The 22308-nt window shown below is 49.9% G+C and overlaps 1 protein-coding gene across 3 annotated transcripts in view; it reads left to right on the top strand.

The window, feature by feature from the left end:
* The window catches only part of COL15A1 (collagen type XV alpha 1 chain), a 101354-nt gene that overhangs the window by 22195 nt on the left and 56851 nt on the right, over window positions 1-22308 (top strand). For all 3 annotated transcript variants that reach the window (XM_081237414.1, XM_081237412.1, XM_081237413.1), the window contains 4 exons: window positions 12346-12893; window positions 14052-14126; window positions 15596-15676; window positions 20828-20975. In XM_081237414.1, the coding sequence (XP_081093540.1) occupies window positions 12346-12893; window positions 14052-14126; window positions 15596-15676; window positions 20828-20975 (852 nt within the window). The remainder of the gene's footprint in view (window positions 1-12345; window positions 12894-14051; window positions 14127-15595; window positions 15677-20827; window positions 20976-22308) is intronic.

Here is a 22308-nt window from a genome sequence, read left to right on the forward strand (position 1 = left end):
CCCATATCACCTGAGATTCATACTTCTTGCTTAGCCATTTCTAGCATTGCTTCCAAGAGAATGAGTTAATTGGGTTTGATGCTGTGTGAAGACATGGCCCAAATCTAATATTCTGAGAAGAAGGTTTTACTGATAAGGGCAGAATCCAGAAAATGTGCCCACATTAGAGAAACTGAAACCCTGTGTGTAGGAAGTGCAGCCAAAGATCTCCAGACCTTTAAAGAGGAAGCTAGAGAAGAAAGAGTGGGCTGCAGACTCTCTGTGGGTCCCCAGGCAAACATCTGCCCTTGCAGTGCCCCCACTTCAACATCTATAACGTGGAAGGGTTTCTGATGGGTGGCTTTATGTTGGGGGGTTCGTTTTTAGCTGCAGAATCCTTTTCAAACGAGGCTGTAATTGGAACCCAAAATATCAAGCAAATTAAGTCTGAGTTGCTTTGGTGTGAGTGTATGGATCAGGGTAGATGAGTGTGAGTGTGTGAATGTGTGAGAGAGTCTCCACGAATGATTTGTGTGTGGATGCGTGTGTGCGTGTGTGAAGGTGTCAGGTGTGTTAATATGGGATGAGAGTAGGGGAAGGTGTGTGTATGGATATGTGTGCATATACGTGTGTGTGTGAATGTGTGTGTATGGATATCTTATCAGGGTGTGTGTGAGTGTTCGTGGGAGTGTTGTGAATAGGTGAGAGTGTGTGTATGAGTGTGGTTTTACGAGCGTGAATCTGGATGGGTGTGTGTGTGTGCATGTGTGACTGTATCTGCGTGTGTTAGGGAGCTGAGGGGGCAGGCCTCCTTTAGCCTCCCCTCTCCTGCTGGTGGACTTCTCCGTGCCCCTCCCTGCCATCTCTGGCCCCGGGGAACAGTTGGGGACTGTCTGGTCATCTGCCCTGACCCTGCTGCCCTGCCAGCATTGGTTCTGTGTCCCCTTGCAGTGCGGAGCCCGGTATATTCAGGAGATCCTGAAATTGCCCACTTCCAGCAGGTTGCCACCTATTCCTTTCTGGTGCCCCTCACGTGCCCGGGGCAGCCCCTTTTCCTCCAGGCCTGCTTCAGCGAGTCTGAGTTTTCCATGCAGAGCCCCGGGCTGAGTCCTCCGGAGCTGCTGCTGGGAGTGATGACTCACCACAGTTGATGTCACCCCCAGGAGTCAAGGCCTCCATCACACTCAAAGAGTCTTTGTTCCCCAAATGGAAAAGGAAGGGCCATAAACTGAGAGAAGTTACTGCAAAACCCTTCCCAGATGCCCCTGGCCCTCATGCCTGCCCACACCTGCTAGCCTTTACTGTACCACCTGGTGCACAGGGTTCCTGCAGAGGCTCTGAACCCAGGTTTGGGGAAGGCAGTGAGGAAGGGGTCTGAAGGCCCTCACCGCAGCAGCACAGCAAGACCCACCGCTTGCTTCCTGGGGCTTGTGTATGGCTCTTGCACTGGAGCCAATTCTGCCTAGCCGATGGGTGAGTGAGTGAGTGAGTGAGTGAGTGAGTGAGTGTGTGTGTGTGTGTGTGTGTGTGTGTGTGTGTGTGTGTAGGCGGGTGTTGCAGGCCCTGGTCACAGAATGAGGGAGTCATACCACTCTCTCTAGTCTCAGCTCCTCAGTTCCCTAGTCTCTGGGCCTACTTATCTGATTCTATTATTAATTCTGTAAAGGCTAACAGTTGGAGGGTGACTGTGAAGGGAACTGCAGAGACCATGAGGGTACCCGGCCCAGAGTCGGCCTAGTCTCTGGGTCTTGAGGGCTCCTGGCCCATCGTGTTGTCCATTCTCATGGTGACTCTGGGAACCAGCTTTCATTGCTGCCCCGCTGTACAGATTCGTTTACAGCTCAGAGAAGCAAATTGGCTTGCCCAAGGTCACACGCCAGTTAGTGGTAGACCCAGGGCTCAAGCCCAGATCGTTCTGCTACCAAACCCCAGGAGGTTAACCCTTACCTGTGGCTGCCAACCAGGAGAGGGCATCAGACTCACCCAGGCCAGACTCTGGAAGACTCTGATTCCATAGGGCCAGGCAGGAGGGGCAGACCTGTGCCTTTTTAAAAGCTCCCTGGGTGACTCTGACGTGTGGCTAGGACTGCAACCTTCATAACACGTTATACTACCTAGTCAGATTTGAGTCCTGGCTGCAATTGCTTATGATCTTCATGGCCTTGGGGCAGTAATGAACTTTTCCAAGCCTCAGTTTTCGATCTTGTAAAATGGGGATAATAATATTATCTCCTTCATAAAGAATCAAGGGTGAAGATGAAATGATTGGTGGAAAGCTCTTCAAATAGTGCCTCTCAGGCAGCAAGCCCACAGTGAATCTTAGCCACAGATGTTATTGTTTCTTGTCATCCGTTCATAGGTCACCCTTGCCAGACTCCGTGCTGGTGCCAGGGACTGCGAGATGAGTCTGCATGATCCATACCCAGGAGCCCATGTCCAGGCATATCAGGGAAGGAAGGGAACTAACCACCAGAATGCAGAGATGAGGGTGTAGTGGTGGAGGCATGGACGGGGACTGTGGAAACACAGAGGGAGAGCCGAGGGGGAAGCCCAGGAGGCAGTGGGCTGTAATAGGTTGGCTTCCGCACTGGGGCTTCCGGTGAGTTACTTCCCCTCTCTGGGGCTTGATTCCCTCTGCCAAATGAGAGAATGAGCCCCACCTTGCCTCCCTCCCCCCTGGCGAGGGAACAGGTGAGAGGATGCTTCGAAACCAGAGAGGGTGCTGGTGGGTGCAGACTTCTTCCTGCTGGGGCACCCAGGTGGGCCCAGCTCCTTCCAGCTGCTAGGCAGGGCAACCAAGCTGCAGCGCCCACACCTTGCCAGGACTCTGACCACCTCCAGGCCCCTTCAAAACCATCGTTTTCTCACTTGAGGTCAGAGGCCTGAAAGAAAGAGAGAGAGAGGAGAGCTCATACAGTAACTTCATTGAGCAGGAAAATTCCTACGCTATATATGAAAACCGGAACAGGGAAAGAGGCGTTCTAAGTTTACATGTAGAAAAATGCTCTTCTGTAATTCAGAAAAATGAGGTCTTTGATTGTTGGCAAGCCCAGGTCTTCCTTCTAAGTTGATCCAGGATTTTTTCCCTGGCAGGGAAACAGTTCTTTTTTCTAAGAAATGCATTGGGTGGTAGGTTTTTCTAAGAACCTCTTGCATCTTTGCTGGTTGTGGATTGAGCCCCTGCAGGAGGAATTCTGCTGTGTCCATTTTCCTCGGGAAGGGAGTCAGGTAGAGCTGGGCGCCTCCAGGGACTCCAGCCTGGGTGTGGTGATGTTTCTTCACAGGCAGAGCTATGACATTTTCCTGGGCACAGTGCTCCCCATCTCTGGCCAGGCCACACTGTCCAAAGACGAGGACATCTGTAGGGGGAGAGCTGGATTTGTGCTGGTCCCCATTAGAGTCATTCCTTCCAGGCCTGAAGGCTGTGGGCTGAAGGAACCGGCAGTTAAGGGTGGTTAGAGAAAGTGGAAAACGGATGGGAGATGAGGATGCAAAACTGAAGACATTCAGACCTGGCAAGGGTCTTTGGAAACCATCTAATGCAAGCCTCTCATTTCATAGACGAGGAAACTGAGGCTCAGAGAGAAGGGACTGCTCGAGATCATACACTGCATTGGTGGCAGAATCTGCCTCCCAGGCTGGGCCCTGTCCACCATTCCATGCAGTGTCTGAGAGGCCATGGTATGGAAGTCCAGAGGGCAGTTAGGCCCAGCCAGGCAGGTGGGAGCTACAGGAGGACATGCCTTAGATTACTGGGAGAAAGAAGACTTAGAATTGCCCAGCACTGGCCAGGGTTGTCCGGGGGGCGTTGAGCTCCCGGACAGTGTAGATGTGCAAGCAGAAACCAGATGGACTTTGGCGTGGAGGGATGTGGCAGAGGAAACTCCTTCTCCAAATGGTGAGCTGCAGTCTTTCTGCATAGAGTCTGTGGCTTGGTGAACTCCCAGCAGGCAGCAAAGGAGGCACTGGGGACCTCCTCTCTCCCAAGGGGTGAGTGCAGGGAAATCCAGGGGAGAGGGGCCCTGCTGGGGTCCCAAGGGCAGTCACCCCCACTTTACCTATACACACTTAGCTTGCTGGCTCCATCAAGGTTGGATCACCTGGACCCCCTGAGCCCTGCCCCCAGTGGGAGCAGGAGGAATCAGCGAGTCCCCGTTTAAGCTGACTGAAGTGTTCTGTAGTCTTCACAACGGCAAGTAGAAATGGGATGTGGGGAAGGGACACCTTTTGCTTTCCCAGGCAGCCAGTGTAGGAAAGGGGCAGAGGATGGGAGGGAGGCACCAGGGTTCTAGGCCTGGCTTGTTCACAGCTCCCCACTGACCTCAGACCTGCTCTCTTGGGTCACTTCCAGACCTGCCTGTGATTCTGGCACAGGCGGTGTCCCTCGCAGCTGCAGCCCAGGAAGCCTTCCTTGGGTTTCATGGGTGCAGTTCTCCGTGTAGCCGCCAGGGGCCGCTGCTGTGCACGTTCCTGGCGTGTCCTCAGCCACCCTGTCTGGCTTCTCTGCAACCCTCTTTGACCTAGAGCCAGAGGAATGCTTCTTAGTCCCTTGGGGCTTTAAATGCTAACAAGCGCGAGCACTGGGCTCAGGTCCCAGATAATCATCTGTGAGGTGGAGCTTTGCAAAGCCAGATACAGTTCCTTGAGGAGGCAAGGCTCCAGAGCCCAGGCTAGCCCCAGGCCCTGCCTCAGGACCCCACGGATGGAAGGGCTGAGCCAGCCCATTACATAGAAGGGGAAACTGAGAACTGCCTGGGGAGGAGAGATGTCAGCTGTCCTGGAGAGGAGGAGAGGAAAGGGTTCCAGTTCTTCACCTCCTCTGGCCAGGTCACTGTCATCTCTGTGGAAGGAAAACCTGAACCCTGCCCTGTTTGTTTCTTCAGCACTAGGATTCTGCCCTGGTTTCCATGGAAACTGGCTTTGGACCCCTGGGAGGAAAGTTGCACCATGTGGTGACTGTTCACATTTTCCTCTGCCCAGTCCACCTCTAAAGCCGTCTGATTCCTCTTCCCTGTGCCCTCGGGAGGGGCTGCACCAAAGTTGTGCTCAGGGGCCCAAACCAAAGACTTGAGGAGAGTGAGGCCCAGTGGCATCTCTCTGTTCCCTTTCCTCAGGCCACAAAGCCAAGTGCCTGCTCTCTGCCAAGTCCTGATGTGGGTATTTGAAGGAGGGAGTCATGCCTATGGCTCTGTGTATAGGGTGGGAGTGGAGCTCCAGTGTCTTGGGGTGCAGCTGAGTGAACTTAGAAAGATTTGGCTGTGAGAAGATAGGGGAGGATGTTACCAATAGAAGGAACAGCATGAGCAAAGACAGGGACAGGAAAAGGGGGAGAATGAAGCGATGAAGCAAAAGGTGTCTTGAGTGGAATTTCAACTTGATCCTGAGGGCGCTGGGGAGCCATTGAAGGCTCTGGAGCTTGTGAGTAGCATGAGTGGATGACTGCTAACTGAGACACCTAGATCATGAGCTTCTTGAGAGCCTACATTCTAGGTTCAGCTCCATATCCCCAGCTGCACACAAGGTGTGAGGTAGGGGCTTTATGAATGTTATCAAATTCATGAACTGGAAAAGTGGGTTGAAGAACCTCCATTGGAAGTGAAGCTATCCCTATGCATTAATGAAGTGAGCGATTAAGACTGAGGTCAGATGTCCTATGAGATAAGTAGTTATCTGTGGCGAAGTGTGGCCACCTCCCACAAAGGGCCCCAAGGTTCCTGAGGCCAGAGAATTCTGCAGTCAGTCCTCCATTAGCACTGCCCCCTCCAGTCTTGCCCCTCAAGGATGGTGAGATGTCTTCCCACCAGCTGTGATCTCCACCCCTAGCTTCCCACCCAGCACAGAGCCATCCTAGGACAAGCCTATGGACCAAGTTGCTGGGCCTGTTTGTCTTGGCTCCCCGGCTTCTCTCCCCTCCCTGGTGGCCTCCTGAGCAGGTGGCCTTCCTGCTGGAGGCCAAGGAGAAATGAGCCAGCAGGCCCAGGCGCAGCCCTGAGCATGAGTCACTCCAGGCCAGGGGCTGCTCCCTGCCATGCCACGCTGTGGGACCGTGTGCGTGGAGGGAGTGGTGGTTGCTGAGAGCATGGCTGGGCCGACTTGGACTTCCTCTAGATCGTGGCTTGGCTCCCCCTGTGGCCGACCCAGTGAAAGCAAGGCCTGTTGCCTGATGCCTGCACTCCGGTCCTCTCTCATGGCTGAGGTCTGGGCAGCAGGGGGCGGGTAGGATTAGGAAATGATCTCTTTGCAGACTTTGGTTTTTGCTAAGCTTATACCTTTGAATCAAACAGAAGACCAATTTCTACCATTTGTTGAGCACTTGCACTTTCCCTCCATCATCTCATTTGGTCCCCATGTGTGAGATGGGTGGGATGTCCCCTCGTCAGCAGTAAGTTATCTGCCAAAAGCTGCCCACTTCGTAATTGGCAAAGGCTGGATCTGAATCCAACACCAAGGTAGTTCTCCTCTGCAGGCTGCCTCTTTTGCCCACTGTCCAGCTGGCCAACCAGTGGTCTGTGCCTGGCAGGGCTGGGGCAGCTTGGGGGTCGTGGGAGGGACACCAGTTCTGGGTCACCTGTCATTCCAAGTCACCCCTAAGGCAGAATCACACCTCCCCTCTGTCTATCCTTGCTTCACTGCTCCATCTACTGCTTTCTGGCTGTGTCTCCTGGTCCTGGAACTCTCTCCTTGACCATCCATTTCCCTGTCTATAAGATAAGGAGACTGGATAGATTGGTGAAATTTTTTTTTTTTTTCCCCAAACCAGAATCCTCCTGGAACTAAGAATTCCCAGAATGGCCACATGGAAGCCTGGGCTTTACTGGCCATGGCAGCACTGGGCTGGTTTAAGCAGGCTTCTGGGTGGGAACCTCTCAGCCCCTGTCCTTGGGTACCCTGAACCCCCAGCTGTCCCTTGAACCCTCAGGGCACCACTTAGAAACAAGCCGCTGGATGAGAGGCCCCGGTCATTCACTCCCCATGGAACCACACATTCTACAAACCTGGAGTATCCCACCAGAGAGGGATTTCTCCTCCTGTTCTCAGTAGGAGAGAGAGAGGAGCTAGAGGAAAAGCTTTCACTGGATTAAGTGGAGAAGAAAGCGAAGCTATCAGCAGGGTGCTCATGGTTTTGTTTTGTTTTTATCTTTAAACTGTGGAGGGGAGAAAAGAAATCTCAGTGGGTTGCTTGCTTTTCTTTCTATTTCTTTTCTTTTCACTTTTTCTTCTTTCTATAGAGATGGGCTGTATTTGAGTGAGGAGAAACATGAAGAAAAGGTTTTATACTTTCTAAAAGGGGATGTAGGGTGTTAACGTCTTTAAAAATATGTAAATGTCTTTATTTTTCACATCATGTACTGGGGGTAAAATTCAAAAAGTAGAAAAGAGTATCCAGTGAAAAGAAAGTCTCCTGTCATCTCCCAGCCACCAGCAGCACTCTTCCTTGGAGACAATCTCTGGTCCCAGTTCTGGTGTATCTTTCTAGATGTATTTAATATATATTTTAAAATGTATTTTATATATTTATGTATTAATATATGTATTTCCAACTGATAGCAATTCTATTCTGCACCTTGTTTTTCTTATATGTTTGTTTCTAGTTAATACATCTTGTTTCATATTAAAACCTAAGGAACCATACCTTTTTAAAGGCTGTATTGTATTTCATTGTATGGGTATATCAAAAGTTACTTTTTTTAATAGAAATTTATTTATTTATTTATTTATTTTTGGCTGCGTTGGGTCTTCGTTGCTGCGCGCGGGCTTTCTCTAGTTGCGGCGAGCAGGGGCTACTCTTCGTTGCGGTGCATGGGCTTCTCATTGTGGTAGCTTCTCTCGTTGTGGAGCAGGGGCTCTAGGTGCACGGGCTTCAGTAGTTGTGGCTCACAGGCTCTAGAGCGCAGGCTCAGTAGTTGTGGCGGACGGGCTTAGTTGCTCCATGGCATGTGGGATCTTCCCGGACCAGGGTTCGAACCCGTGTCCCCTGCATTGGCAGGTGGGTCCTTAACCACTGCGCCACCAGGGAAGTCCCAAAATTTATTATTTATTTAACCATTCCCCAAGAATTCCAAGACAGAATGGTTTAGATACATTTAGATACATTTAAACTACTGCAATGGATATTCTTGTAAGTGCTTTATATGTCACATTTGTAACTATATCTGTTCTAAAAATTCATAAACATATAACTGCTGGGTCAAAGAGTACATAAGCACTTTTACTTTTGATAAATATCGTCAGAGTGCCCCTCCCACAGTTGTTGTGCCAGTTTACAGTCTCACCAGCAGTGCATGCGATGGTCTGTTTCCTCACACTCTTGCTAAACAGAATATTATCCAACATTCTGATCTTTGCCAATCTGATAGGGAAAATGGTATCTCCTCATAATCTTACTTTGTATCTCTCTTGCTCTGAATGAGGTTGAGTATCTTTTCATATGTTTAAGAGCCATTTTTTTTTCTTTTACTGTGGAAAGAATTTCCTGTTCTTTGCCCATTTTTCTGTTGGATTTTTGGCCTCCTGCTTATTTGTTTGTTTTGTGTATTAGCATAATTCTTCTGTTGTCTGTGATATATGTAGCAAATATTTTTGTCCAGGTTGGGATTTTATTTGACACTGTGGGGATTTATTTTTGCTATGCAGAACTTTAAAAATTTATGTGTTGTTAAATTTAATGAAATTTATAAATCTTTTTATTTTTGCCTTCTGGGGTTTGTCATACTTTAGTTTCTGTTTTATTGCAAGTTGCAAACTGGACAGAAAAAGCATTGGATTGAGAATCAGATCTGCTTTTAGCCGCCAAATCCCTTCCCTCCTTTAACCTCAGTTTTGCCTTCTTTCTGTAAACTGAAGGGGTTGGACTTCATTCATTTATTTGTTCATCTTTTCTTGCATTCATTCATCAGCACTGAGCTGGATACTGGGAACACAGAGATAAATGGTGTGGTCCATGTTCTTGTGGTACAATGGGGAGAGCGACAAGTGACCCAACAGGCACCTGCAGTATGCTGGGAGTGGAAGTGAAAGACCTCAGTGTATATTGAGGGGGCATCTGATGCGGGCCTGGAAGGAGATGTAGGTCAGGAGGTGAAACAAGGGATTTCATGGGAGGGAGTCTTGGAGAATGAAGAGTTAGTTATTCTGGTAAAAATAACTGGTGGGGCGAGGTGGGGTGGTGGCAGAGGGAAGAGCATTTGACAAGGAGGGGAGGGGACCTCTGATGGCCTGGGGCACTGGAGGGGGGGCGTTGGGGATCAGAGTGTGGCTGGGTCTAGACCACAAAGGCCTCTCCAGCCAGGCGCCCAGGCTGCCATGAACCCTGAGGGCACAGATGGCCGGAGGAGCCTTCTCATCAGGGCCTCAACATGATTAGATTTGCCCTTTTGTTGAGGATGGGACAATCGTTTTCATTAGAGTGTTGTGAAATATTTTCCATGGTATTTTTTATAAAGAATACTACAAGGAGGGCTTCCCTGGTGGCGCAGTGGTTGAGAGTCCGCCTGCCGATGCAGGGAACGCGGGTTCGTGCCCCGGTCCGGGAAGATCCCACATGCCACGGAGCGGCTAGGCCCGTGAGCCATGGCCGCTGAGCCTGCGCGTCCGGAGCCTGTGCTCCGCAATGGGAGAGGCCACAACAGTGAGAGGCCCACGTACCGCAAAAAAAAAAAAAAAAAAAAAAAAAAAAAAAGAAAGAATACTACAAGGAATACTTTTGAATATCACCTAGTTTAAGAAATAAACATCATCACTGTAGTTGAAAAACCCCGTGGACCACTCCCCAAATCTCATCTCTTTATCTCCCCTAAATGTTGGCAAGAACATGCTTCTGGTGGACGTGTAAAATGGCACAGTTGCATCTTAATGATAATTAAGATAATAATTGCATCCAAAAAGAAATGATAATTATGGGATGTAATGTAGGTGTTAACTAATGCTAGGGAAGTAATCATACTGCAATACGTAATATAAGTGTATCAGATCAACACTTTGTTCACCTTAAACTTACACATATTACATGTTAGTTATACCTCAGTTTTAAAAAAATGGCACAGTTGCTTAAGAGAACAATTTAGCTGCACTCAGTGAAGTTGCAGATGCATATACCCATATCATCCAATAATTCTACCCTAAGTGGTGGAATTACCTGCACAGGTAAGCACAAGGAGATGTGTATAAGGAAGTCCATAGTAGTAGTGGTTGTAATAGTGATGGTAACCTCACTTTCCATCAGCAGAAATGTGAACTAATCCATAGTGGCTTATGTATACCCAGAGTACTGCTGTGAAGATATGAGACCTGGAACCACATGTCTCAACAGGGATAAATCTCAAAAATACAGCGTTGAGTGGGGAAAAAAAAGTTACAGAATACATGCAGCATGCCAACATTTATATGAGGTTAGTAGACAGGCACAGCAGTGCTACATTCTGTTAGAGACATATAGTCATGTAGTAAACGCACAAAGGCATGCATGGGGATAATAAACACCAGGCCCCCAGAGTGGCTGCCTCTGGGGCATAGGCAGGGAGAATAGGATCAGAGAGTCCATGAGAGCTTCAGCTGTGTTGATATTTTCTTTCTTAAGTGGAGTGGTGGGCCCATGCCTGTTCCTCATGTTATTCTTGTTCTAAAAATGTTAATAATATATTTTATTTATCCCAGAATTTCCCCAAATTATCATCTCAACATGAAATCAGTCTAAATGTATTAAACAAAATGAATATCTTGGGCCTCCCTGGTGGCGCAGTGGTTGAGAGTCCGCCTGCGGATGCAGGGGATACGGGTTCGTGCCCCGGTCTGGGAGGATCCCATATGCAGCGGAGCGGCTGGGCCCGTGAGCCATGGCCGCTGGGCCTGCGCGTCCGGAGCCTGTGCTCCGCGGCGGGAGAGGCCACAGCAGTGAGAGGCCCGCATACCGCAAAAAGAAAAAAAAAAGAAAAAAATTAAAAATGAATATCTTACATTCCTTTTTTCAAGCATTCCTTTTTCAAAATCCAGTTTGCATCTGTTGTCCCGCCTGCAGAGCTCCTGCCCACCTCTCTCTGGGACCTGCCTTCCTATATCATCACCGCAGGTGCACAGGGGCGCACGTCACTGCAAGCCAGCCTGCAGCCTTCTCCCAGGGGACGGTGGTTGGGTGGACCAAGGCTCATGAACCTGGGGTCCTTTCCAGGCCACCACAATGGAGGCCTATTATTTCTCCCCCCAAGGGGTAGTGGTTAAGAGCACACCTGTTTAGTGGGGTGCTCTCCTGAGGGGCTTACCTTGGGCAAATTTCTTACCTTCTCTAAGTTTTCTCTGAGGTAGAATGGGGATAATAGTACCTACCCTCATGGAGTTGTCGTGAGGAGTAAATGAGCTAGCTAATGTATGTGAAGAGATTAGAGCCTGGTAAGAGTGAGAGCCGGGGGAATGTGGATGATGCTGATCATGAAGACGACAGTGACAAAAGGCGATGACGATGATACGTATTTCAGTTGTCCTAAGGTCTGGGAACACTTCATTTTGTCCCTGCTTTTCCCCCCACACCCTGAGGCACTTAAACAGTAGACCTTATTCAAAATAAAACAAAACAAAACAAAATAAATCTATCCACTTTTTTTTTAAAAATAAACTTTATTTATTTATCTATTGGGCTGCGTTGGGTCTTCGTTGCTGTGCACGGGCTTTTCTCTAGTTGCGGCGAGTGTCGTTGTGGTGTGCGGGCTTCTCATTGCAGTGGCTTCTCTTGTGGTGGAGCATGGGCTCTAGGCACGTGGGCTCAGTAGTTGTGGCTCGCGGGCTTAGTTGCTCCACAGCATGTGGGATCTTCCCGAACCAGGGCTAGAACCCGTGTCCCCTGAATTGGCAGGCAGATTCTTAACCACTGTGCCACCAGGGAAGTCCCAAACCTATCCTCTTTTAAAGAAAGAAATGGGGGAAAAAATCCTTAAGTTGATGGGGGAACACTGTCGGGATATTCTAGGAATATTTTTAAATGTTTTCCAAACTGCTCATCATGACTTGTTCATGGGTAATGATATCAATTCAGTAGGTTGTTTCCAGCATGTTTTTAATAAAACAAAAGAGAAAAAGAATTGTTAAACAGAAAGGAAAATATCATAGTGCCTGGTAAGTATTAAAAGTAAATAATGTTTTATGAAACATCTGTTTCACTGTTACAGATATATATTTGTCTAAACGTGCATATTGGGTGGCCATGTAAATGCATTTCTTATTGTTGGTCGTTGTCAAAAAACTTTGAAAAACAATAATTAAGCCACAACAGTGGGGTTACTGAAGGATCCCATTTCATTCCTGAATTTATTTCTTCCTCATTTCCAAGTGTAGTAGAATATATATGTGAAGCATGGCCTCCTCTCTCCCTCCCTGCAGAATTGGCTTCCCAGGGCCACCTGGACCTCACAGAGCTCATTGGCGTCCCACTGCCCTCGTCCGTGTCCTTTGTCACTGGCTATGGTGGCTTCCCGGCCTACAGTTTCGGGCCTGGTGCCAACGTCGGCCGCCCGGCCAGGACCCTCATCCCACCCACCTTCTTCAGGGACTTTGCCATCAGCGTGATGGCGAAGCCCAGCAGTGCCCGAGGCGGCGTGCTCTTTGCTATCACAGATGCCTTCCAGAAGGTCATCTACCTGGGCCTGCGGCTCTCAGGAGTGGAGGACGGCAGCCAGCGGGTCATCCTCTACTATACGGAGCCCGGCTCCAAGGTGTCCCACGAGGCTGCCGCCTTCCCGGTGCCCGTGATGACCCATAGGTGGAACCGCTTTGCCATGGTTGTCCAGGGCGAGGAAGTGACCCTCCTTGTGGACTGCGAGGAACACAGCCACGTCCCCTTCCCGAGGTCCTCCCGGGCCTTGGCCTTCGAGCCCAGCGCGGGAATCTTCATCGGCAACGCAGGAGCCACGGGGCTGGAGAGATTCACTGTGAGTCCAAGTCCTGCAGATCGGGGGGGGGGGGCGCTGGACACCGTGTGACAAACCCAAGCAACTATTCTTGTTATTATCTTATTCTTAGGTCCTCAAAGAGGCATGTATGCTGGTGGGAAGAAAGCTAGGCCCAGAACGCAAAACCTAGATTCCAGCGCTGAATTTTCAGTGTAGCTTGATTTTAGACAGTATCTGGATTCTCTGATCTGCTCTGTGTTTTCTTATCTATAAGTAGGGATAAGAAAACCTAGGCCACAGGGTTGTGGGGTCACGTGAGCCAGCCTGTGTGAAAGCACTTTGTATGTTTTAAGGCATTATAGAAAGGGTAAGGTTTGTTATGTCCTTCAGTGATTTTATCTTTGGAAAAGGGTGGTAGTTGCATGTAGTTTCTACAAAGGTGGAATAGCTGGGATGCCAGAGTGTGAGGTAGTTTCTCTCTCTCCTTTTGGATAATGTGACTTGAAAAAAATACTGGAAAACTGATTTTGCTGTCAAAATGGGTTTTTATGAATAAGCCATTCTAAAGCAGATCCCTAAGTTACTGTAGTTATTCATTTAGTCAGCCCTTTTCTTACTGATACCTTCCCAACTGATTCAGGACAGGCCTGTGGCCTGGGGTTTGGGTTTATCTGTATTACAGTGGAAGATGGATTTTAAGAAGTTAAAATCCGATGAATAATTTTGAAACGCTTGCTTGGGGATCGTCATGGAGAACGGGCTATCAGGTGTGGAGAGGGGAGGTGGAGTGGAAGCAGGGAAGTTGGTGGACACCTACTCTGGGGACAGGTCCTTCCAGCTGGGAAGCATTGAGCCATGGGGGAGAGACACTTTCTGGTGGGGGAGGCGTGCATTTTAGGGCTCGTTGTTGACAAGCTGGGGACCTGGGGACCAGTTAGGAGGCTGCTGTTAGTCTGCGCTTTGAACACCATGCTCTCCAGGGACCTCTCTAGTTAGTGGGGCTCATATTACATTGGCCCAAGGAGAGTCCCCCTGAATGAGGACAGGCCTGGAGGTGGCTTGGTTTCCTGGTCATGGCTATGGGAGGCACTTCTCACACCTGTCCTTTCACGGCTTCTTCTCTGTTACAAAAAAGTCGTGTTTCCCATGGCTGCTTGTGCTGTAGACGTCGCCTCTGACCCTTCTGCTCTTCCCTAGGGGTCTATACAGCAGCTCACCGTCCACCGTGACCCCAGGACTCCCGAGGAGCTGTGTGAAGCTGAAGAATCCTCGGTGAGCCCCTACCTCCCCCCGGCAGCCAGAGAAGCTGGCGCCCAGGCAATTTTTCATTCCCAACGTCATGGAGTCTCTGAAATCTCTCATCTTGGCAAGCACTGCGTCAAGTCCTATTTTGGGCTTTTGGGCTTTATTATTATTTTAAAGAACTTCAGCCATGTCTTTAGTGTGTGTGGGGGAGGAGTTACGTTTCTTCTAAGGTGTTAGGTTCTTCCGTGGCTGTGCCAGTCAATGGCGTGGTTTCCAGACTTCCTGCCAAGAAAGGGTGTCAGGATTCTAAAATCAAAGTAAAAACTCTAAGACATTCTGAGTGTCAATTCTTATAAAAACAAAACTAAATTTAGCTTTTATGCTTGGCAAATGAATCAGTTCCTCAGCTGGGGGGCAGTGGTGGTGGGCAGGGGACAAAAGATGGGTCCTTTTCCCCCTCCTTCCCTCCTTCCCGCCAGAATTGACTGAGCACCTGCAAGGTGACAGACCTGGGGAGATGCTGGAGATAAAGGGATGAACTGGGAACTGTCTCTATCCTCCAGATGCTCACACACACCCAAACTGCGGTGACAGAGCTGAGTGTGAGTGGCCCTCAGACCCAAATTCTAGAGGTCAGGTTGGGACAGGAAGGTGGGGGAGGAGGAATGGGAAGCCGGTCAGGCAGGAGCTGATGCCTGACAGGTGACAAGCAAGTGTCATCCAGATGAAGAAGAAAAGGTGTTCCTGGCAGAAGCCATGGCATAATGCAGGAAAGGCAGAGACGCGCAGAACGTGGCGTATTCCTAGAGCTTCTGCTCCTGTTTGGATGGTGTCAGCCCCAAAGCTAAAATAAGCTGATACTATTCATTTAGTAAAAACTGCTGCCAGTGTAGCTGGAAAGCCCCTCCAAGGTGGAACTTGGATCTTTGAGAATGTTTGCTCTCCTTGAGGCTGTGATCCCAGCCTGGCGTTCCCGTGACGCTGAAAGAAGGGAAGCTTGGTGTGTATTTATTCCTTCATCTCCGTGTTGCTATTGAACAAACAGGAACAACCCAAGGGTCCACAAATAAGTTACAAAATCATGGCATACGGGTGTCTTGGCTGCCATTAGGGGGCTAACTGTGAAGACTAGGTAGCAAAGGGAGGATGTATTTCAAATGTAACGATTCCCAGTGAGGAATTCTGGTGACCGTCGTGCAAAGAGGGAGTGCCTTTTGATGGAGATTGAAGGGCACCTGGGCAAAACGCAGGTAGGTATGTTAGAGAGACTACACTGATTGTAGTTTTTTGTTTGAGCAATAAAACGTGGAAGGAAACAAAAAGAATAGCCAAGACATATGCTGTCTTCTCCATCCCACTCCCTCTGTCTCCATCCACCTCCATCTCTCTCTTTCTCTTTCACACACGCACCGTTCCTCCACAGGAGTTCATTTCTATGACTCCGCAGTTGTAAACTGCCCACCCCCCTCTGCCCAGCATGATTTGTCTCCACACAGGCGTCAGGAGAGACCAGCGGGCTTCAGGAGACAGACAGAGTAGCTGAGATCCTGGAAGCCGTCACCTACACGCAAGCCCCGGTGAGTACTGGGTGCTGTGCCATGTCCTCTTAGTCGACTTTTAGGGGGCTGGACGTTATCAGAGAGTACCCAGAGTCCCGGTCTGACATCTCTGTTCTCAGAACGGTGACTTCATTAGACAGTTCAGCTGGGGAGGTCAGGAAAGCACTGGCCAATGGGCATTTTGCAAAATCCCAACTGCAGGGGAACACCGTTACCTGGGTGCCACCCTGTGCTGTGGCCACGAGAGGGCTGTCCAAAGGTGAACTTTGTGCTCTCTCACCTCCCAGCTGTGTGAGCTTAGGTGACTTACTCAGCCTCTCTGAGCCTCAGCGCCTCTCCCATAAAACAATAATCAGCGTGCTATCTCGTGAGGTCCTTGGGAGGTTAGATGAGGCCATGCAGGGGCAGGTCTCGGCCCAGTGCCTGGCACAAGGGAGGTGGCCCTGAACGGTGGCTGTTGTCACATTTGCTCAGGGCTCTGGCTGTGAGAAGGAAGGTGGGGCCCCCACTCCTATGAGATGCAGAGTCCTCCCAGGAGCTCGTTTCTGGCCCCATGGGAAAGGCAGCCATCCTCCCAGTGGTGTGGGCCTCCTCCCTCCTGGGAATGTGCCCCGTGGCCGAGACAAGGAAGTGGTTTTGAAAGCACTGAATCAGACTGTGGAGACACCAAGGAGCCTGTTGTAATGAAAACAGCCAGCAGTGTCTGAGTCACTGAGCACAGAAGCTCCAGCCATCTCCTCGACTGGTCTGGCTCAGTCTACAGACTCATCTCTGATAGAAGAAAGCAGGGAGCTAGAAATAAGGTGGGGGCTCTAAATTATAGACCTCCAGTGACAGAAGGGTGGGTGGTGCAGGGCAGGACCAGAGTCTGTTAGTGTGGGAGGGACTTAAAGGTCACCTCTTTCTGTTCAGATGTGTACAGAAAACTGCCCTTTGTACAAATGAGCAAACTGAGGCCCAGAGAGGGAAGGAGACTGGCCCTACGGTGTGTGGCTGAGCTGAGGCTAGAGCACAGGTCCCCTCATGCCCCATCTAGGGTTCAGGCCGTGACCCTGTGCTGCCGGCCTGGGAGGTGTTGCAGGGGTGCATCCTCAGGGCCACAGCCGCTTTGGGGGTAGCTGAGATGGAGAAAGTCAAGGGTCCAAGGTGCCCGCCTAGGTGGTGACTGGCGGGTGGCTGCTCTGGGCAGTGTTGCAATCCTGTGTTCCCATCAGCCCTTGGCCACCCCACTGGCATGTCCAGGGCATAGGGCAGCAGGGCACAGAGCCGTGCTCCCCTGGGCTTTCTAGCCTGACGCTGCCCCCCAGGGTACCAGTTCACAGCTAGGAGTGAGGCTGACTTGAACAGAGAGGCTAATAACCCTAAGTGGCCCTGAGGGATGGACAGGAAAGGGGAGTGGGGCTTAGGAGCATGAGATGTCAGGGAGGGGGGTGCTGGTCAGGGAGGGCTGTAACCTTCTTTGCAGGGTGGTGGTTTCCATTCATTCCCCAGAGGAGGCACTGAGGTACACGCGAGTGAAGCACTTTGCCCCGGGGCTGCCCAGCCTGGAGGTGGCAGAGCCAGGTCTCCAGCCTGGGCCCAGGCCGCTATCAGTCATGTCATCCCCAGCTAGGGACTTCTCCCTTTCACCCTCTCCTGGAAGGCTCCCCTCCCTGGCCACCCGCCTCCCCCTCCCCCTCAGGGCGGGGGAATTACCCTCTTCAGCTCAGACATTCCCCTCCCCTCTCTGTCTGGCTTCTCTCTTGGAATGAATCTCACTTCCCTGTCCTCAGCCTTTCCAACCCTGCCACCCTCCAGGACACAAGCCATGACTAGAGAACTGAATCATGGACTGCCTGAGCGCTCAGGGCCTTAAAAAGCCAGGCCGTCCTCACCTCCTTCCCCATTTAGGGTAGGAGTCCCTGCTCCCCAATCCTTCCCCCTGCTAAGTCAGCATCTGCTGACACACCTTTCCATTTCTGGAAAGTTCTATCTTTGCCGAGTTAGAATTAATACCCTGTGGTTCTCAGCCCTGGCTGTGCATCAAAGTTTTGAGTGTGTGTGTGTGTGTGTGTGTGTGTGTTTATGTCTATGTGTCTGTGTGTATATGTCTGTGTGTGTATGTATGTGTGCTTGTATGTGTTGTGTGTATGTGTGCATGTAGGGGTGTGCGTGCTGGGGGAGGGTCTTAAAAAAAGCCTCTTGCCTGGGCTGCATACGTGGACATTCAGATTCAGTAGGTCTGGAGTAAGATCTGATGGTCTGTACTTACACAAAGCTCTGCAGGTGATTCTGCTCCACAGCCAGGACCTCTCTTCCACCCACAGCCAAATGCTCACAGATTCCCAACACAACACACCCTTTCACTCCTTGTCTGTGCCTTGGCTCCTGCACGTTCTGTTTGCCGGAGGGCCCTTGCCCACCCCTGTCTCTGCCTGGCCAATTCCCACTCCTTCAGGATCCGGTCCATAGCCCATCATCAGAGGCCACGGCCATGCTGCCCTCCTCACACGTGACTCTCACTCTGGCAATCCCAAGTGTCACATTGATCACAGTTAGTTGGGTCTGGGTCTGCATCTCCCCTGTAGTCCAACAGTTTAAGGACAGATGCCCTTCTTATTTACTCATTTCTATATCCTGGGGAACAGACAAGACATGGCACACAGTAGGGCCTCAGGAAATATGTGTTGAATGTGGGCCAGCAAATTACCACTTTTTTTTTTTTTTTTTTTTGTGGTACGCGGGCCTCTCACTGTTGTGGCCTCTCCCTTTGCGGAGCACAGGCTCCGGATGCGCAGGCTCAGCGGCCATAGCTCATGGGCCCAGCCGCTCCGTGGCATGTGGGATCCTCCCGGACCAGGGCACGAACCCATGTCACCTGCATCAGCAGGTGGACTCTCAACCACTGCACCACCAGGGAAGCCCCAAATTAACACATTTTAATTCAAAAGTCTTAAGGCTTGACATTCCCAGTTTGTCACAGGCCACACTGGTTCTCCATCCACACTAACGCCTGAAAACCAGCAGCAGCCTGTTGGAGACAGGACACCTGACCCTGACTGCCGAGGGTCAGCTCACCAGCTCTGCCTTGAACTGAGGCTTCATGGCTGCCTTGTTGGGATTTTGCTAGAAGAGGTTTTTAGCTGAGAGGCTGGAGTTGGTGATTTCATATAACTCAGACTTTGCCACCTTGAGTTACTGAGCTCAACCCACCCTTACCTGACTGTCCTGTGTTTCCTGTACGCTCACCTGCCCTACCTGCCTCATCTCAAATCCCAAGCCCCTTATAAAGCCACTTGGCTTCCAGCCCCCAGCAGTCTTGCTCCAGGCTAGGGAACCATGGTGAAGTGGCTTCCCCCAACCCATGGCAGGGAGAGGAGAGGAACCTGCCTGGGGCAGGGGTCCTTAGCGCCTTGCTAGATCACCATGCAGCTAGGGAATGGGGAGTTCTTACTTGGTCTTCTTCCCAGCCTCTCCTGGGTTGGGGGGCGGTGACTGCTTGCTGCTCCCACTATACCCCCCTGGTTCCTGCCTCACTGGGCTTCTTTAGTGCACCCTCCTGGTCTCCTGGCCTAAACTTCAACACCCCAAATCCATGCTCTCATTGACACCAGGGTGAACTCCCTAAAGTACACACCTGCCCACATCTCCCCCATACTGATACCCAAAGGGACACAGTTTGTTGCCTCTGGTTTAAGGCCAGACTTCTCACCTAAGAACCAGCCCCCTCCCTCTCTCTGCCTCCCCAGGCTTTATCCCCCTCCTTCCATCCTCGCACCCTGGCCAAGCACAGGTTGTCAGGCCCTGGCAGTGCTGTGTCCTTTCTCACCTCAGTGTCTCCTTCCATCCCTGTTCTCTGAAACTGTTCATTCTTCAAGGCTCAACTTCTTGAAGCCTTCCATCTCTGCCCTCACCCTGGAGATTTTAAGGTACAGTAGACTATATCTTTTTTTTAGTACATAAGTATTCCGTATTCATTATGGAAAAAACTACAAGTACAGTTGAGCAAAATGATAATCACCTTTAATATTAACACCCAGAGAAATCACATCTAGGGATATTGATGATAGCTACCATTTATGGGCTCATACTACGGGCCTGGCCTTGTGCCAATCACCTCCATGCATTTTATAACTTTTAAGTAGTTATTATTGGCCCCATTTTACAGAGGAGGAAGCTGAGGCTCAGTGAGGTTATATGAGTTGCTCAATATAATATAGCTAATAAGTGGAGGGCTGGGATTTAACTCAAGTTTGGTTATAAGAACTGAACCATTAAATCCTAAGTTATGGGGCGCATAAGAATCTTCTTTGTTCTGATGGACCAGAGATTCATCATTTATATACTAGGTTCTGACATTAAGGAAATAACCTTCTGTTATTAGTCAGGATAGGTAAGTGATAGGTGTGGTAAGAAATTTACCCCGAAATCTTAGTGTCTTAGCGTCTTAGTTGTTTCTTGTTCATGCCACAGGTCCCACACTGGTCGGTAGGATCCTTCCATCCACCCTAGCCCCTTGAGCTCAGAAAGTGATGAGACTACCTGACCACTCACGAGCCCTGGGTCACAGGAGCTACTCCCCGATCCTGGGTCTGGGGATGACCTTTGCTGCCCTTTATCAGGATTTCTGCCCAGCTCTCTGAACTGCTCTGTTTCCAACTGTTGGGGGTTTTGGTTTGTTTGCTTTTTCCTAGTTGTTAAAGGTGGTGAAGACATTGACTGGCTTTGGAAAAGTTACACAGAAGCTGAAGTTTCCTAGAAAGGAAACCATACCCATCTTTTTTTTCATAGGTATACAGGACCAGTGTACCTCTGGGATTGGATTTATACAGCTTTTATTGAGCACAGCCCCCTCCCTCCCTCCCTCCCTTTAACTCGTCTTTACTGAGCACCTCCTCTGTGCTGGCCTGGGATGCAGGGATCACAGGGATATGGTCTCTGTGCTCAAAGAGCTTCAGCCAAGAGTATCAGAGTCTTGCTGTAAACTGAACAAAATTTACTTACCCTAACATACACCTTTTTTAGGGCCTGGGCGGCTCAGTGATCGCCCAGGTGCACAATAGGCAGGTCTAGGTTTTCTTCTGGGTTTATTCAGCTTTTGTGGAGATAACTGTTTTCTCCAGTGATACTTACTGCCGTCTTTTCTGCTCTCCTGCCAAGTAAACCTTTTGGGTCTCATTTCCCCTGCAGTTTAGAGAAGCAAGAGTTGGCCCCATAAACACACCTCCAACCGTGTCTTCTCCCTCTGAGGATGCAGAGCTTTCTGGTGAACCTGTACCTGAGGGGGCCCAGGAAACCACCAACATGAGCACGGTCCTGCACAGCAGCCCCAAGCAAGGCAAGTCCCCGATGCACCTTCATACGCCGTGGGTTGTGTTGCGTGACGACTGGGTGATGTATGTGATAGAGAGCATCTCACTTGAGCTTCCCCTCAACCCCATGAGGAACGGACTGTAATCACCCTCATTTCCCAAACAAGATGGGGAAATCGAGTCACAGAGAGGTTATGTCACCCAGCCGAGGCTCCACGGCTCCTAAATGGCAAAGCCGGCATTTAATCTTGGATGCCAGAACTTTTAACCCCCAGACTCCACCCCTCCAGAAGGGCCTGGGGTGTGAAAAGCTTGTGATAATTGTGGCTGCTTATTAAATACCTACTGTGTGCCAAGTGTTTACATACTTCCCCTCCAATCCTGACAACATGTCTACTAGTCGCTAGTATTAGCTAGTATTTTACAGATGGAAAAACCGATGCTTGGAAAGGTGAGTGACGTGCCCACAGTCACACAGCTAGTGATTGATGGGACTGAGTCAGCGCCCAGGCCTGACTCCAGAATCCCTACTCTTTCGGGCCTTGGCCACAAACTCGCCGACTCTCTGAGGATCAGGCCATCTCAACTCTTGTTGGCACGTGTGGGAAACTAATGGATGGCCAAAGAGGGGCAGACACCCAGGAGGTCATTGGCAGGCCCTGGGGGCAGTGCTGGCCTCCTGACTACCCATCCAGGGCTCTCGCCCCTGCCCAGCCATACAGAGGAGCCCTGGCAGAAGCCCAGGATCTGACGGGATCCCCCAGGCAGCAGCATGGCCGGAGATCGGCCCGCATTTTCTGCCCTTTATCAGAGGGGTAACCATTCAAAGTGAAGTTACAGCCAGCACCAGAGCACTGAGATTTAGGTACAAGGTCAAAAACAACCCAGACTGCCCACATTCACATGTACAGCCCTGGAATTGGTGACACAGAAAATTTAATGACCCAGAGACATGATCATGGTGTACTCCACAAGAAAAGCAGCTTTCCAAACTATATGTGTGCTGTGACCCTAAATTTGAATATATGTTATTTAGATCTATTTATATGTAACCATGTAGAGCAGTGTGTGTGTGTGTGTGTGTGTGTGTGAGAATAATATACAACAAAATGCTGTGAGTGGTTATATCTCGGTGGCAGGATTGTAGGTGGTTTTTATTTTCTTTTGTACTTCGGTATTTTATGTCTTCTAAAATCCTATGTATCATTATTCCTTTTACTTCTGCCCTCAGAAAATGAATATTATTTTAACAACTAAACTTGGGAAGTCTGTCTGTGAGAGAAGGTATATAGTACTGAATAGAAAAAAATTATATAATAATTTAATAAAGTTACAATACCAGCAAGGAGTCAGGGTGTA

The sequence above is a fragment of the Mesoplodon bidens genome (genome assembly GCF_964165515.1).
Source record: "Mesoplodon bidens genome assembly, chromosome: 6".
Taxonomy (NCBI): Eukaryota; Metazoa; Chordata; class Mammalia; order Artiodactyla; family Ziphiidae; genus Mesoplodon; species Mesoplodon bidens.